At 43.5% G+C, this 15,388-nt stretch overlaps 1 protein-coding gene across 1 annotated transcript in view; it reads left to right on the top strand.

The window, feature by feature from the left end:
- Positions 1–10,532: 10,532 nt before the first annotated feature.
- Positions 10,533–15,388, top strand: part of ldb2a (LIM domain binding 2a) — a 37,638-nt gene continuing 32,782 nt past the window's right edge. Inside the window, exons 1-2 of the mRNA XM_068740652.1 lie at positions 10,533–10,562; positions 11,099–11,201. Of these exons, the coding sequence (XP_068596753.1) occupies positions 10,533–10,562; positions 11,099–11,201 (133 nt within the window). The remainder of the gene's footprint in view (positions 10,563–11,098; positions 11,202–15,388) is intronic.

The raw sequence follows: 15,388 nt of genomic DNA, 5'->3' as shown, positions 1-15,388 counted from the left end.
TTTCCAGAGCCGCTGGACGCTCTAAAGGCAGCGTGACGCGTCTGGAGGGGAAGTTTCCTCACTGAAAGTGACCCTGATCGTAAACTCAAATGACCGCGGCCTAAATACTGGAGGGTGAATTCCTTTCATGTTATAGTTTCCTGATGCTTTAACAGATTAAATCTTCACAAGCGTCTGAAGCAGAAACGCGTAAAGCAGCAAAGGGAAAGTTCAAACCAGCAAGACATCGCTGGGAGCAACGGAGAAGAGCGCAATAATAATAATAATAATATTAATAATAATAATAACTCATCTTCCAGCAGCCTCAAGTGAGACTGGAACAAGAGAACTCAATTAAATAAATAAAAACATTAAATGGGTGCAGATGAATGTCCATCAGTCAAAGCATCATCTAAATGTTTCAGCTCTAAATATCGATTTAGATTCTTTTTTTTTGGGGGGGGGCACTTTTAAGGCTGTAATTTCCAGTTCCACTGAGACGTTAAAGATAAACGTGCCGCATTTAAATAATTTGACGTGAGATTTCTGCAGAGCTTCTTTGTGAGCCAGAGGCCCCGCGGAGCGGCTGCGGTGACGCGCGGACTTGAACTTGGAGCAGACCGAGGCGGCGCGGCGGCGCGGTCCGATGCATTATTCATGCGGAGTGGTCCGAGCCCCCCAGTAGACCTCGACTCCCCCCGGCCCACGCATACATGCGCGCATGTGCACGCAAACACGGACACGCCACAGCCCAATGCAATTAGGTGTTAATTATCACCACCTGGTTAAAATATAGAACTGAAAACCAAAAACGTGCAGTTCCTAACGCACCGGTACGCATGCGTTTCCCGTGGTGTGCGCGGACAAACAGGTTTCAGACACACATCAGTTTAAGCCATTACCTCCATCTCTTCAGAGTGAATTCTATAATTGCACGATAATGTGATTAGATTTTTATTCCCACTGGTGCTCACAGCAGCATCTTCATTTTCCTCCTGGCCGTTTTCAGCCTTTCTTCAGCGGCAGGATTGTATAGTAAGTGTATCTTTTTTTTTTTTTTTTTAACCATGTTTAATCTTCCATTAAAATGCAGGCAGTGGATGTAATGAGGAAGAGAGCAAAAAAAAAAAAAAAAGCTGTGACTTATAGTGGGGAAATAAATGGCTCAAGTTTTACAGTTTATTTGCATCCAGACTCAGTTCAGCCTAAAATGATGTTGGAATGGCCTAAACGGATGTAAGCCTGATGGCATCGACGCTTTGCTTGTCTGTGTGCGAGATAAAAGTATGAGTGGCAGTGAACGGAGACTGTTGTAGAAACCTCCCCTCACTGGGCTTCATATATAACATCTAACATTAATAACCTCTAATTGTCTCCGTGAGACAGAAGGTGAAACGTGCAATGACATTACGCACTGTTTACTTCCTGGTCCGTTAATGATGATGCGTTCTGCTCCTGTAAGGTGACTTTATAGAATGCAGGACTGGCATCACTGGGGTGGGGGTGTGGGGGGGGGTCAACACTCTTGCTACACAACAGGATGTTTGGGATGTTTCTTGCATTCAAAAATTTCTGGATTCCATTCTAGGAAAAAAAAACCCGGAATAAAAGCTGAATTGTCCTCCTTTGAGACTTTGTTGAATATTTCATCGGGTCTGGCTTCTGGCAGATGTTGCAGATCCATATCCTTCCATTTCAAGTATTTGTTTTGAAAATATATCACAATGCGAAGCGTTGTGAATTGTTCGCCTTGATTTTATTTCTCCTCGGTTTGCGTGGGATCCCACAGCTTCCACGGCTGGAAGAAGTGCCGATGGAGAAATGAGCGGAGCGGTGGTGTGTAACACCTGGGAAAGATGTGTTTCATGTTCAAAAAATCATGCACCCTACACAGCCATCCTGTCAGAACAGATTTCCCTTCCTTCCATTGTTGCAGAAGACAAATCCAACTGATCCAAAAAGCGTAATAACATGCGGACTGATTCTTTAATTGGGCACGCCGGTATATTTTGTTGATCCAGTCCAAATGATTTCAAGCATCGTAACATGCAGCGCTGTCGGAACTCGCACCCAAGTGTACTTCACAGCTTCAGCCACAGAGGAGGTTGTAGTCCGTGAAAGTGTAAATGACACTCGGAGCTGGGGCTTTGCCAACGTTAATCCTCCGCGAGTGCAATAACGCATTGTTAGAATCCGACAGAGACGCGTTATCCCGACTCCCGAGGCGTCGACGCGCGGCCCGCTGCTTCAGCATCCCTTATCGCTCGCACCGCTTTAACAGGAGGAATTCATTTTACCTGCCAAAAAGTTGCATTTCATTTCCCCCTTGGTGTCATTACAGACAATTACGAGTCAATTTCGGCGACTCGGTGCATTCGGGAGGTTATTTATGGTGTTTTGTACTTTCCATCGGTTCATCCGTTCCTCCAGTTCACAATAACGATAATTTTTATTACTTGTAAATCTGTCGGTCGGTTTTCCAGTTATTTCATTTATCAGGTTGTCAATAAAAAGTGAGAATGTTCACTTTCTTTGTATTTAAAGTGAGCCCCTCTCGCCAACAAAGTTTTGATGTATAATTTTGTCAAGAAAAGTCACTTTTGAATTGACTTTTTTGACCAAAGTTCAAAAAGCCCGAGGTCAGGAAACATCTTTACGAATAGGAAGCTGGAAGTCTTTAACAGTTCTTCTGATTTCCTACTTCGTCGGCTCGAGGCTCATCCGGTTGCGTTGTCCATGTCTCTCCTTAGATCTCTTGAGGTGAAAGCATTCCCTCCAAACAAGCTGAAGAATTCAGTCTCAGTTGTTTTCCCTTGCACTCAGAGGTGTTCATGGAAATCAGGACAAATAAACCCAAACAACACAATCAGCCCTGAGAGCCTGTTTGGAATCATCGCTCACCTTTGCACCGATAACCGTTCGGCGGTCCTGCCCCGATGATGACACCGGTTCTGTTTCTATCCCGACCTTATTACCTGCCCGACTCATACTTATTACCCGCCGGACTGTGTTTCTGCACCGGGCGGCCGGCTAGCCCATTACCTTCATTTTGCTCGCCGTGAACCCACTGTGACCCGGCAATCCAAACAGGCTTTGATGTGGATTTGATGCTTTGCATACGGTGTGACCACAGTGTTTCTGCGCTGCCGCTCGAGGGGGGGGGGGGGGCAGCCGAACGGCAGCCGCCATGATTTGTGGGGGAATTTGACACTTAAGCGTATGCAAATGAGGCAGTGGATTATCATTCAGAGGAGGAGCTTGGTCGACCTCAGCCGGTGTAAGGCCATTAGCATAGGGCCATTAATATTCAGCAGGAGAGAGCGGGGATGCAGAATAACGCTGTAACTGAAACGACAGAGGCTGAAACAGAAGGAAAACACACGCTTTTTAAGAATCGTGGCCTAATAACAGCCAGAGGGCAGCTTTCAGAGACCTCGCCGCTGCAGCTGGGTCCAGCAACCACAGTCTTCCTCAGCAGACAGTCAATGACAGTGACTGACAGGCCATTCATCGGATCCTTGTGACTACTGCACATAGTTGGCCTCATTCTCATTAATAAAATGCGTCTGCAGACCTCACTCATTGGCTGCAGAGCCGGGAGGGCCGGAGTGTTCATTATGGCAAAAGCCCTCGTTCCTGTCAGGGGTAAAGTGGATCTGTTCCCATCAGCTCCTCGTGTCAGATCGACATGAATAGGCCCACGGTGGAGAGGTCAAGTTGGCATTGAGGTGTGAAGTTGACACAGAGGGATTAAAGATGAGACACACGACACCAAGAACAGAGCTGAGATCGAGTTTATTGGCGCTCTGCATCCGAAAGAGCGCCAGTTTTTCTCTCATCTTTGGTTGATAAATTCCCTGAATAAAAGTAATCACAATTTCCCGGTGTAAGGATGAGAGTTTTTTTTCTTCTGAAATTAAATTTTTGCATTTACAATTTGAGGTGCGCTCATCTTGGCTCGAAAAACAGGTTTTACTGTTTGTTTTATGAAATCAATTTCGTCTTCTGCTAACCGTTTAATCTGGTGACATTTAAACCCGAAACACACTTTATTAGGTTAGGAAAACTCTTACTCATCTGTATCATACCTGCTTATAGTTCCACAAACGTGGCTGAAGATATGCGCATAAATGAGTCGCCGCACGCACAGAGGATCCACACACCCGCCGAAACGTGCACAAAGTCGGCCACAAATACACAAAGAGTCGCAAGTATAATCTGGTTTGTTGGCTGAAGTGGCCTCGAACATTGATTTATTGCTTGTCGAGCTTCGCGCCACCGTTGACCCCTGCTACTCCCGATAAGAGCGCGGTCCTGTACCGGTAATCTGAACATCACGTGGCGCGTATTGTTGGAATGTCGATGTGATACTTATGAAGCATTCAAAACTAACATATCTCTGGTTTGCAGAGACGTACAGCGGGAACCTTTTATTCTGAGGGCAAGAGTCCAAAACTTTAGTATCGAATATCCATTTATCTGTAAGGACATGAAAGAAATGAAGGAGAAACCTGCACATTTGGGGACATTTAGCCGGAAAGGCATCCGGTTAGGCAGTTCAATCATGATTCAGTCATCATCATCATCAACATCATCATTATTATTATACAAAAGTTGTACCTTGACATCAGTGAAGAAGTCATGCTTTTATTTTGAATTTCTTTGAGTGTTAAATTATTTAAAGTGTCTTTTTGGGCTTTGGGAGACTTTTGAGTATAATTCTCAAATCTCCCAAAAATATAAAAGATTAAGAGAATCTAAGTTAAGGTGAAGATATTTTGCATTTCTCATGTCTTCCAGTGCTGCTATAGGACGGCTAATGTGAACGCGTCAATGATTCCATCACAGCCCTGAACAAATTAAGACGACTTTGGACTACCAATTGGACGGTTGCAAGAGCTTCCTACGCTGTGAAGAGAGCACCTGTGTGAAACGTGGCGAGAGCAATTACCACAAAGTTGTCCAACATCCCGCTGCCCTTATCTGAGCCCGTTGGATTGATCTGCCATCGGGGAAAACGATCCGCCGTCCGTATCTGAGAAGGCCTCGCGCGTGTCACAGCTGAGTTTTAATCTTTTTTTTAATGAACTAAAAGAGGAACAAAAGGCTTTGAAATCAATTATTAAAATAGAAATGTTAAAAGTACAATCAAAGGCCAGCGTGCCTTCTTGTATTTGTAGGCGTCGACACGTTGTGTTCAGTGACGCAGGAAATCACAGCTTCTTTAATTACTAATCATTTAATTAGTCAGCGAGATGCAAGTATTGATTGACAGCGTGGGTTTTTCGACGATGTCCTTTTAATCCCTTATATTTAAATCAAAAGTCGCCACTTGGCTCGCAGCACAACAGCGGAGAATGAGTTCTGAATAATGAAATCGATTTTATTGGTTCATTTTTGTATTGATTTAGTCCGGATTGAATTGATTCTTAAACGAAGATGGCCGCTACTCTTAATTTAGCGCAACACCTTTCAGCTGTTTTTGTTCCTTTGGTTGAAGAGGGACAGAAACAACAAAAATAATGCATTAGATGCAATTTTCATGTCTTCAGGTAAAGACAGTCTTGTTATAAGGGCATTTTCTGCACCGGTTAGCATGCAGCTTTTTAGCACAGCTCATCTGAATGCAAACTTTCTTCTAAATGTTGGGTGATTATAATAAACATCTGGTCAGAAAAAGAAGATTATTGTATTAAATGTATTAGCTTCCAAACCTGCAACCAAACAACAGAGTGAGTGACTAGCGAGTAACCTAGTGGGCCAATTCAAAGTAAAAGATAAAAAATATATATACAATTAAAGGAACCAAATTACGACCTTCATCTATTTGTTTGTCTCGTTTTGCTTTGAGAGAAGGTTCCCAGAAAAATTCATACACCTAAAAAAAAACAACCTTTCTTGTCAAACGCTGCACATCCAGGAGGATGCTCGGACAATAGACCCACATTTTTCCTGGTCTTTTCCCATGGTTCCTTCCAGGCTGCGCTGTCTCTCAGATAACAGAGTGGACAGACGGGCCTGTAGTCCGTTTATGTCCTGTTCTCTCTGCTCGATGCGGTTAGATAGTCCATCCTGAAGGGAAGCGGCCCCGGGTCGGATCGTTGCCTACAGCCGATCTGTGAGTGACGCGGCGAAACTTGCCTTGAGTGTCTTTGTCAGAACGATTTATGTTCCCTTAGAGTAGACAGAATGCACGATGCAGAAACAGGCTCACTAGCCACACCTCGGTGGAACGTTGAGAAGGAGAACATAGGACGCAACAGAGAGCCTTAAAAGCTGATATATTTCTCCCTAGTTTATCTTCTGCGCTTGTTCTTCAAATAATGGACTTCCTGTTGCTATGGAAACTCCCTGGGGTAGGTTGCACACCTGAACAGATGATAACCGGGTAACTTCATTCCTGTTCAAGCCCGTTTTGGCGCCGGTACTGCCTTCCGAAAACAACTTGTCGCTGCATTGGGTCTTTGTTGCATTCAAACTACTTAGGAACATAATTTGTCAATATTCTAATTCAACCTGAGACTTTATTTCCTTACAGACCCAAAATAGTCCGTTGAAATCCATTTGCTTTTAATCCACATGCGGAAAGCGCCGTTTCCTGCCCTGTATACTAATAGTAAAGCTTGGAACATTTCATCATTGCACAGAAAAAAGCCTGCAGCTCACGATACAGTGAACGCAGAGGAGACACACTGTGCTTGGGATTCGTTGTACCGGGAGCCAGCCTCTGCACGGCGCCGGTTTCACGAGGTTTCGTCATGTCTCTGATCAGCTGTTTGACTCTGAGGCCGCTTACTGTTTTCCCTGGGAGGTTCGATTCGACTCTGCTGTTATGAATAGATAATGAATGAACGTCAGAATATTGCTGGCCCAGACTGTTTGCACGGGCAGTCATTAACTCGTTGCCATCAATGCCTGCATGTAGCCAGGTTTCTTCTTCTGCTGGAGTGGAGTTAAGAAAGGATCCCAACACCTCTGGTAGCATCGCATCGTAGCGGACCGTGACCTCTGGTTACCCCAGGAAGTGTCTGAGTCCTCATCATCATTCTTTTATAATCAATCAAATCTGGATTTAATTATGTTTTTAGCCCTTTAAAAAAAATCTGCTACCTTTGTCAGTGTCGCAAATATCAGATTAATGAAATAAACAAACAAAATAGATCCTAAAACATTCTTAATGTCCTTTAATTGGCTTTAACATTTGAAAGTTATGTACATTTTCTTGTGGCCCTCACCATACAATCAAACTAAAGATCCTCTCGAAACGCGCTCGCCAATTACCTGAGGCTGTCAGCGTCTTCAACAGCACTAAAACTTGGTTGCTCACCAGCCGACAGGGCTGCACGCTATTTAGAAGCTGAATGGGGATTCAGACTTTGCTAAGTCTCCAAGGTCAGGCCCTAGACACGCCTACGCTCTTGGAGGATTTTGAACAGCCAGAACTCGGAAGGCAAAAAATACAGACCAAGAAAAACCTATGTCTGACTGTTTCATGTTAAATATAGAGACTTTATGGGCCGATCTCTTTCACGTAGCTGTGTGAATACACACCATCAAGGCTGTAAATGTATACGTACTACATATACGGTATTATGTGTATGCAGTACAAAAGAGGCGGGCAGATGTAGCACAAAGTGCACTTTTCTGTTAAAGAGCACGTCTTTGTGTTTTCTGTTACCACATTGTGTCACGTCTGCCGACCGTCCTGTATGTATATCTGTAGAAGTGTTGACTTAACCCTCAGCTCTCTTGCTATTTGCTGAGTATCCTCGCAATGCTGTGCCTCCAATCCTCTGGATTTCCTGTAAGTCCCCGCGGCCGGCCAGCGCCCGTGATTTGTGGGTGGCTTGCAAGCAATTGACACATTGATAAATCCCCCCCCCCCTCCCAGAGAGGCGCAATCCATTTGAATCAATAGAGCCTTATCGGCTGGCGGCCATCGCCGCCACAACCATGTTGGTTCACCTCGGGTCCCGCGGAGCCTTGCCTGATTTGTAGCATTTGACAACAAACATCGTCACGCGACGTGGTTCGTCAGGGAGTCTGCAGGCGTAAATGAAGGCAGGTCGTCGCCTGTCAGCGAGCAGTCGCAGAGTTGATAGAAAGACGGAGACAGAAACAGGAAATTGCAAGCTTCATTTCTTATAGCAAACGTGTCATTTACATCTTTATACCGGAAGGACCGAACTGAAGACACCGTCCACGGCGCCGCCAGGCTCCAGTGTGGCTTGTTGGACTCCGGCCACAGATTTGTATGGCTTTTTGTCCACTGGCCAGGCTGGAGCTGTTCTCCAGTCCGTCTGGCTCGGCTCCAGCTTCTCCTCTGTCTTTAAATCCGGGCCAAAACCAGCTCAACCAGTCGTGTTTTTTTTTTTTTTTACTTGGCAACACGCTGCCCGAAAGCTGAGCCAAAAGTTTCCCAAAAGTTCCAGATTGGAGGATTAATGGTTATAGACTGCCTATAATGGAAAGGTGATGAGCTAGCGCTACTTAATGCACATTTCATTTACAAAATAAGTCGTTTGGGCACGAGAACTTTGATTGTTGTGACCGCTGAAAGCTGTTCAGATCAGAGTGGTGGTTATTTTCAGTTTTTTCTGTCATCGGGGTTAGTATTTTTTTTTTTACTAAACCGTTGGCATCCCTGGTGGGAGTTCAGAGACACCGTCATCGACTCTGCTCTCGGTGAAATACTTGCTCTTTTGGGTGGTTGCTGGCCCAAATCAAATATCAGTATACTGCCAAAATGAACTTAGACTTTGAACAGAAAATATCATCTCGTTTAAAGGTTCAATTCCAGGAAAATGCTTTGGAAGAGGGTGGGAAGGGCACAGAAAGGGAATATTTGAAAATGATAGCACGAGTGAGTCTAATTAACAGAGGTTCCACATTGGAAAGTAGCGGTCACTGTAAATGAAAGGGCTTTTTTTTAAAATATATTTTAAGGAAGACAATTGTTTGTTGGATAGAGGAGTAGGAAGCCCAACGCTTTTCACTGAGATAGCAAAGAGGAAGTTAATGAATTCCAGAGTCCGTAAAACGGAGGGATGCCCTCAGCTCGACGCCACTTTAGAAAGTATCCTCAACATTTTATGGAATCCTTATTCAGCAAAGGAGAAGCTCCACGGAGTCCAATAGCCGTTCCGCTGCTGTGCGTTTGGCACCGGGAAAGAAATGTGATTCATTCAAGAATAAAACCTGACAGAATATAATAGTATAATAGTTTTTCCGGGAACTTTTAAAGATAAATGCGTTGAACAAACGGAACTGAGTGGCAGGCCGGACTGTCGTCGTTGACTTGTTGATAACCAGCGCCTGCCTTTAATGCTAAACACAGATTATATGCAGGATGTCAATGCAAATATTTTCTTCTCTGTTGCTCTCCTTTCGTGTGTTTAAAGTCACTCAAAGAGCATATTGTTGTGTAGAATCGTAGAAACATTAGAAGCCTGCTGCTGCGGTTTCCGCGTGACTCTCGTTGACCGCGCCCTTGACTGTCGATCCCAGATGTTCCCGCCCACTGGCGTTGCTGGATTACGGGTTGAACTCAATCTGAATGCAGAGCAGCATCAGTGCGCCTGTCTGCGTCTACTTTGTCCTGGTTTGTCCCTCCTCGCTATCCGTCCATCTGTAACAGACGTGTGCAGCCGCTGTGTGACACATGAACGCTCACGGCAGCTCGTGCGGTTGGTTCCCTGTGGACAGCTGGTGCGCACACACACACACACACACACACACACACACACACACTCCCATTCACGCACACAACACACACACTATGCTTGTATCCATCTACATATCAATTTACTCACAGGAAGAGAGTGACGTACTGTTGGAGTGCTTGGTTATTTACGCAGTTGCATTCAGCGACCTAATGGGGGCGCTAAAATGTTTTGACACCATACTTGTTTCTTGCTAAAATATTATGCCCGCACTTATTTTGTGCTGAGATAACGGTCTACTGCTTGAATGTTGTTTAGAGAAAGAGGGGTCAATTGTTTAAAATATTAAAAGGCCATAACTGCTTTTTGACGATGATGAAGAAGAAAAAGCCCGAGCAGTTGCTGCTTCCGAACTTCCAAATGTAGGATTTACTACTTTTCTCTGATGGCATTAGATTTTGGGATAACGATGCGTCCTATTGCACTTTTCACCATTATCTCAGGGTGAACAAAATGGGTTTGTTCCTGCATGTGAGAATCTCTTCCGGGGTAGAATTCTGGAACAAAAATACAACATTTGGATGAAATTTAAAACGTCTCTTTGAAAGCTTTATCCTTCGACAGAGGGCCCGTTGATTGACGAGCTGGGAGAAGGTCCAGGTTCTGCTCCTCACCTCACCTCATCCTCCTCGCATCAGGCCCATCATGTCTGAGACCGATTGACCTGCAGGTCGGCCCCCGGTCCCTGCTCATTGGGCTTGACACTGCTCGATGATGACAACGCTAATTGTCAACATCTGGAAAGTGCCTGCCGTCCTGTAGCCCCGCGCAGAATGAAACACCGTCATCTGTCATAACGTGTCAGAGGAAATTAACATCAGTCAAACACCGATGGGTGGAGGGGCGAGGGGCGAGGGCAAGGTGGGGGGGGGGGGATGCTATAAATGTCGGATCCTGGCTTGAGAAAATAAAAGTGTTGTCAGGCTTTGGTTTGGCTTCCAGCTGAGATGCTTAGCCCATCAGCTATCATCCTCATCATCTCTGCTAGCATCCGCTAGCATCCTCATCATCTCTGCTAGCATCCGCTAGCATCCTCACCATCTCTGCTAAGTCATATAATTCACTTTAATGAAAAGGCACAAATATTCCTCAATATGCCACAAAACAATGTTCTGTTTTATCTTGTCTTGTAAAAAATCCTATATGTCCATATAATATATTTCATCTTATCAGAATGGATCAATATTGAATTTATGTAGAAAATGCAACAGCATGCAAGCTGTTATTAAATAAAGAGTAAAGGATCAGTTGGTGCATCAAGACTCCACCTGTAGACAGGGCATATTGTTGTTATTCCTCTGAATTAAATGTACTTACTCTGTAAAAAAAAAAAAAAAAAAAGGGCCTTAATTTAACCAGCATTAATCTGTGCTTTAATATTTTTCCTCCTTTGACAGGAAAGTGACAGTTTGTGGTGGGACGCGTTTGCTACAGAGTTTTTTGAGGAAGACGCCACTCTCACGCTCTCCTTCTGCCTCGAAGATGGACCAAAGAGATACAGTAAGAGTCCCGTGCTGTTTCATTAAACCGCACGCGTGTTATTTTATTTAAGTGTGTATTTCCTCTCTTGTATTTTGTGTAAAAGTAAAAGGACTGTTGCACGCAGTTGAACAACACAACATTCTTCCAGCATGTGATGTGGTCTCATGACCAAAATAACATTCATTCTTTTGACAAACCTAGATTTTTCATTAAGAAACTTTCCGCACGGCCGTTCCGTGACACGTATGAGTTCCCAAAATGCCTTTAAAGGTTACTAAGAATAATAACGTAAGAACACAAAAGATGCGTTCCATTTCTTCTTTGTGTCTATCAGTGAGAAAATTGGTATCCATCCATTAAAAGTATGTTGGAGAAATAATTAGATAAAACGTCTTCCATTCAGTTCATAAAAGGTTCCATTGAGTTTGAACTCTCCTTAAGCTCTACGCAAAGTCTAAACTAACGGCCTCTAACACACACGCACACACGCACACACGCACACACGCACATACGAATCTCTAAGAAATAATCTATTTTTCTATTAGATTTTCAATGTTCTCGTGGCTCCTGTAAAGCGTTCTCAACACCTGATTCTGCATACTAAGAACTAAAAGCACGACGGCTACCGCCACAGCATGTGATCATCGTCAGCCAATGGCAGAGCAGAGATGCTGTTATTGAGTTTGTGATATTGTCATTCATGCCTTCATCTCATCTGCATAGGTTCTTGTTTTGATATCGGACACATATTGAATATCACACAGATGTAGATAAGGATGTGGCGCTGTGAAATGAGCCGGTGTGTGTGTGCGTGTGTGTGTGTGTGTGTGTGTGTGTGTGTGTGTGTGTGTGATTTAGCACAGAGATGGCGGCAAAAGAGAGAGAGAGCGAGGGAGTGGAGGGTTGTTGTGAGGCAGGCCCTGGTTTGTTTTTCAAATGTAAAAATGAAAAACCCCAGCAGTGTGGAGAAGGTAACCCCGTTCCCGTGGGAACGGGGAGGCGGCTTAACACGATGGCGATGATGACTCACTGCCATAGTGTTACACAAGTTACACACATTCACAATCATACATCCGGACTAGGATGACGAATAAAGCGATGCTGCTGCTAATAAAGGCTTAATAAAAGTGAAAACCATCAATATTAATATTATCATCATCATTATTATTATTGAAGTTATTTTCTTTTTTTATTCAGTTTCTCTCAGAAATCCACAAAAACGTAAATGGCTGTATGTCATGTTGTACAAACCCAATTTCTTGAACGTATGTGTTGACGGATCTCCCAGAGTAAATAGTGTTGCAAAGCAACATTGTGCAACTTAAAATCGAAACGCACAACAACTTCTGTGGCAAAGACGATTCAACCTCAGTTGTCCCTTGATTCTGTGTGCATCAAAGAGAAAACTAGAACATGCTCACAGTTTGCATTTGGAGGTTGTGTTTATGCTAATGTTAACACGCAGGTGACAGGATGCACAGAAGAATAATTAATGTAAATGTGAAATTCTAGCATATTTTCAACTGAATCCTTAATTTTCTTCCTTTACATTTTTCTTGACTGCATGATTTGAATTATTTTTTACTGTTGGCATTCAGGGATATAAACCCTCTTCACCATTGCACTCATCGTTAGCCGCTAACTGCCGAATGTAGAAGATGTAAATGTGGCCGCCGGTGGCCTTGAGCTGGAACCATCTCTGCCTGCGGCCCGGTAACAGTGCAGATATATGCAGTTATCCTCCAGCAGGTCAGAGCGCCGCTGACCAGCGGACCTCTGAGGGTGGAGAGCGCTAGCAGCGGTTTAAATCGCTAGCCGTCCATGTTGGATGATGCTAAATCAACGGTTCTCAGTCAGCAGCAGTGTATCCAGATGTTTAATTTTACCTCAAATGGAAATAAAGACACCAAATGCATGAATATGTCTTTATATTTGTGTCATTTTATACAAAAACAGGGGGTTATAAATGCATTTATTTTATTTTGTCAAATCAATCCTGGCATGTTTCTCCTCCAATGGCACCCTTTCTTTTTAACATATTGAGGTAAGAACTAAAACCTTGTTGAAACTGAGTTATGTTTTTGGAGTCCTACAGTATCGCGTACAATAATTACTAGGAAACAATAATTTCACTCCAGTCTGAGCCGCTCTAATTTCATAACATTCAGGGGAGGATAAATTAGAAAAGCCAATTTAGCTAATCTGTTTTTCTTATTGCGAGGACCTGTGTTAAGGTGCTTTGTAACGCGTCTCCAGCTGGGCTTTATCGTGGCTTCTCGGAGGAAATGTACCTTATTGGAAATGCCTGTGTGTTAATTGTTGGAAAAAGAGAACACAAATGGATTTATGTCTGAAATGAGTCCTCTTCTGTGCCTTTTCATTCATCAGATTCTTTATTCTAAAATTGATCTCGGTCGACAGAAAAGCGAGAACATAATTTGGTAATTGGTTAAGAAACAGAAAAGAAAGTCAATCCTTTACGTCTTTGTTTACTGCATTGCTTTTTGACATCCAAACAGCCACATTAGAATGTGAAATCCTTTCATCCATCAATTTTCTTATCGACGAGACGTTTGTGACGTCTGCAGCACCTTTTCCACTTTGCGGGTCAACATGCAAATAAATTGACCTAATTTGCATGTTTTGGGATTTAGGAGGAAACCGGAGAACCCAGAGAAAACCCACACGGACACGGGGAGATCATTCAAACTCCGCACAGATAGGATTCAAACCTTCTTTCTGTGAGGCACAGCGCTACTCACTACGCCACCGTGCTGCACGCGTGTGGGCAATATTGCTTAAGCTAATAAATGCTCTGCATGGCTAAAAACAAAATCATGCTAACAAGAATAATATTTGATTCCAGCATGAATAAATACATCTATATATTTTCATTCATAAACACTGCAGTAATTTGTATACATACATAGTATAGTAAAGTAGAGTAAGACTTTTAATTTAAGTAATCTCCATTTAATTTAGATTGGTGCTGTAGTTTTTAAAATCATTGTAAAAGAAGCCATTTTTACTCTTGAAACTGATGAAGGGGATTTTATTATATTTCATCAAGTAACAGATTAATTGATACTGAATCTTGTATGAAATGTACGATCAACCGCAGGCAGAAAAGCAGCCTGTATTTTACATCTCATTGGGGGGAAAGAGATGCAGCGCAAAATAGTTCAAAAGGAATAACTAGAACCAAAACAGGAGCCGCCAAAGAATAAGCATAATACACTTTATCTGTGTTACGCTTTTTATATAAGAATGCAGCTCAAAGAGTTTTACAACAGAGAAACGAAAAAAAAAGTACAGAAATGAAAAATAATAAACTAGGTAATAATATTAAAAGTAGAGGTCCATGAAAACAGTGATAATAACAATAAAAAATAAGCTAAAATAAAGATGACAAAACTTTCAAAAAAAAATTCACTCTCCAAACTTACTTTGCAAGATCCGAAAGCAAACAGCATGCCTGCAGCAATGCGTGTGTGTGCGTGTGTGTGTCGCGTGTGGTGTCGGTTATTAAGGCGCACACTCACCCAGTCCCCAAGTAGCTGTAACTCGGGCCTCAATACTAGAACACAAAATCAAAATGGACTTTAACGAGTGCCTCAGTAAAACATGACAAATCATTGTAAGATATAAAATCTCGTGTAGTAACAGGAGGAGGCGCAGCGGCGCCGTATGTCCCGCCCCGACTCTCCAAGGGACCAATCACCCTGCGGCTTCGCCACCTCTGACTCGGGGAGCCGGACCTGGCGCCTCAGCTGGTTGAGGAGGTGGATGGCCTCGGCAGGTGAACCCAATCCCAAACAGGCAGGCGTTTGAGATTGAGATACTGAAGGGCACTAACATTTACAAAGGGCTTTTACTGCTCCATCGGCCAATGAGAGGTGACGGTATAAAACCATCAAATGGCATTTCAAAGACAGCGTAGAGCCTTTACCGTCTGACGTATCAGAGCCGCTGTTCATCATTTCCCAATGTGCGTCACTAATGAAGACGAGGCCCGCCGGATCACATGTTGTGCTGTAACTGTGATCTGCTTGTATCGGTAGCCGTAATCATGCCAGGAGACGACATGAGCATCGTATTCCGACAGATTACATCACTTCCTGTCTCGCCCGGTTCTCGCAAAGATCTGAAATGTGAGCGGTGCGACTTTGTAGTCTCTGATATCTCATAATATTTTATCGCATCTT

The sequence above is a fragment of the Brachionichthys hirsutus genome, chromosome 6, assembly GCF_040956055.1.
Source record: "Brachionichthys hirsutus isolate HB-005 chromosome 6, CSIRO-AGI_Bhir_v1, whole genome shotgun sequence".
Taxonomy (NCBI): Eukaryota; Metazoa; Chordata; class Actinopteri; order Lophiiformes; family Brachionichthyidae; genus Brachionichthys; species Brachionichthys hirsutus.
This window is presented reverse-complemented; position numbering and strand designations above follow the sequence as displayed.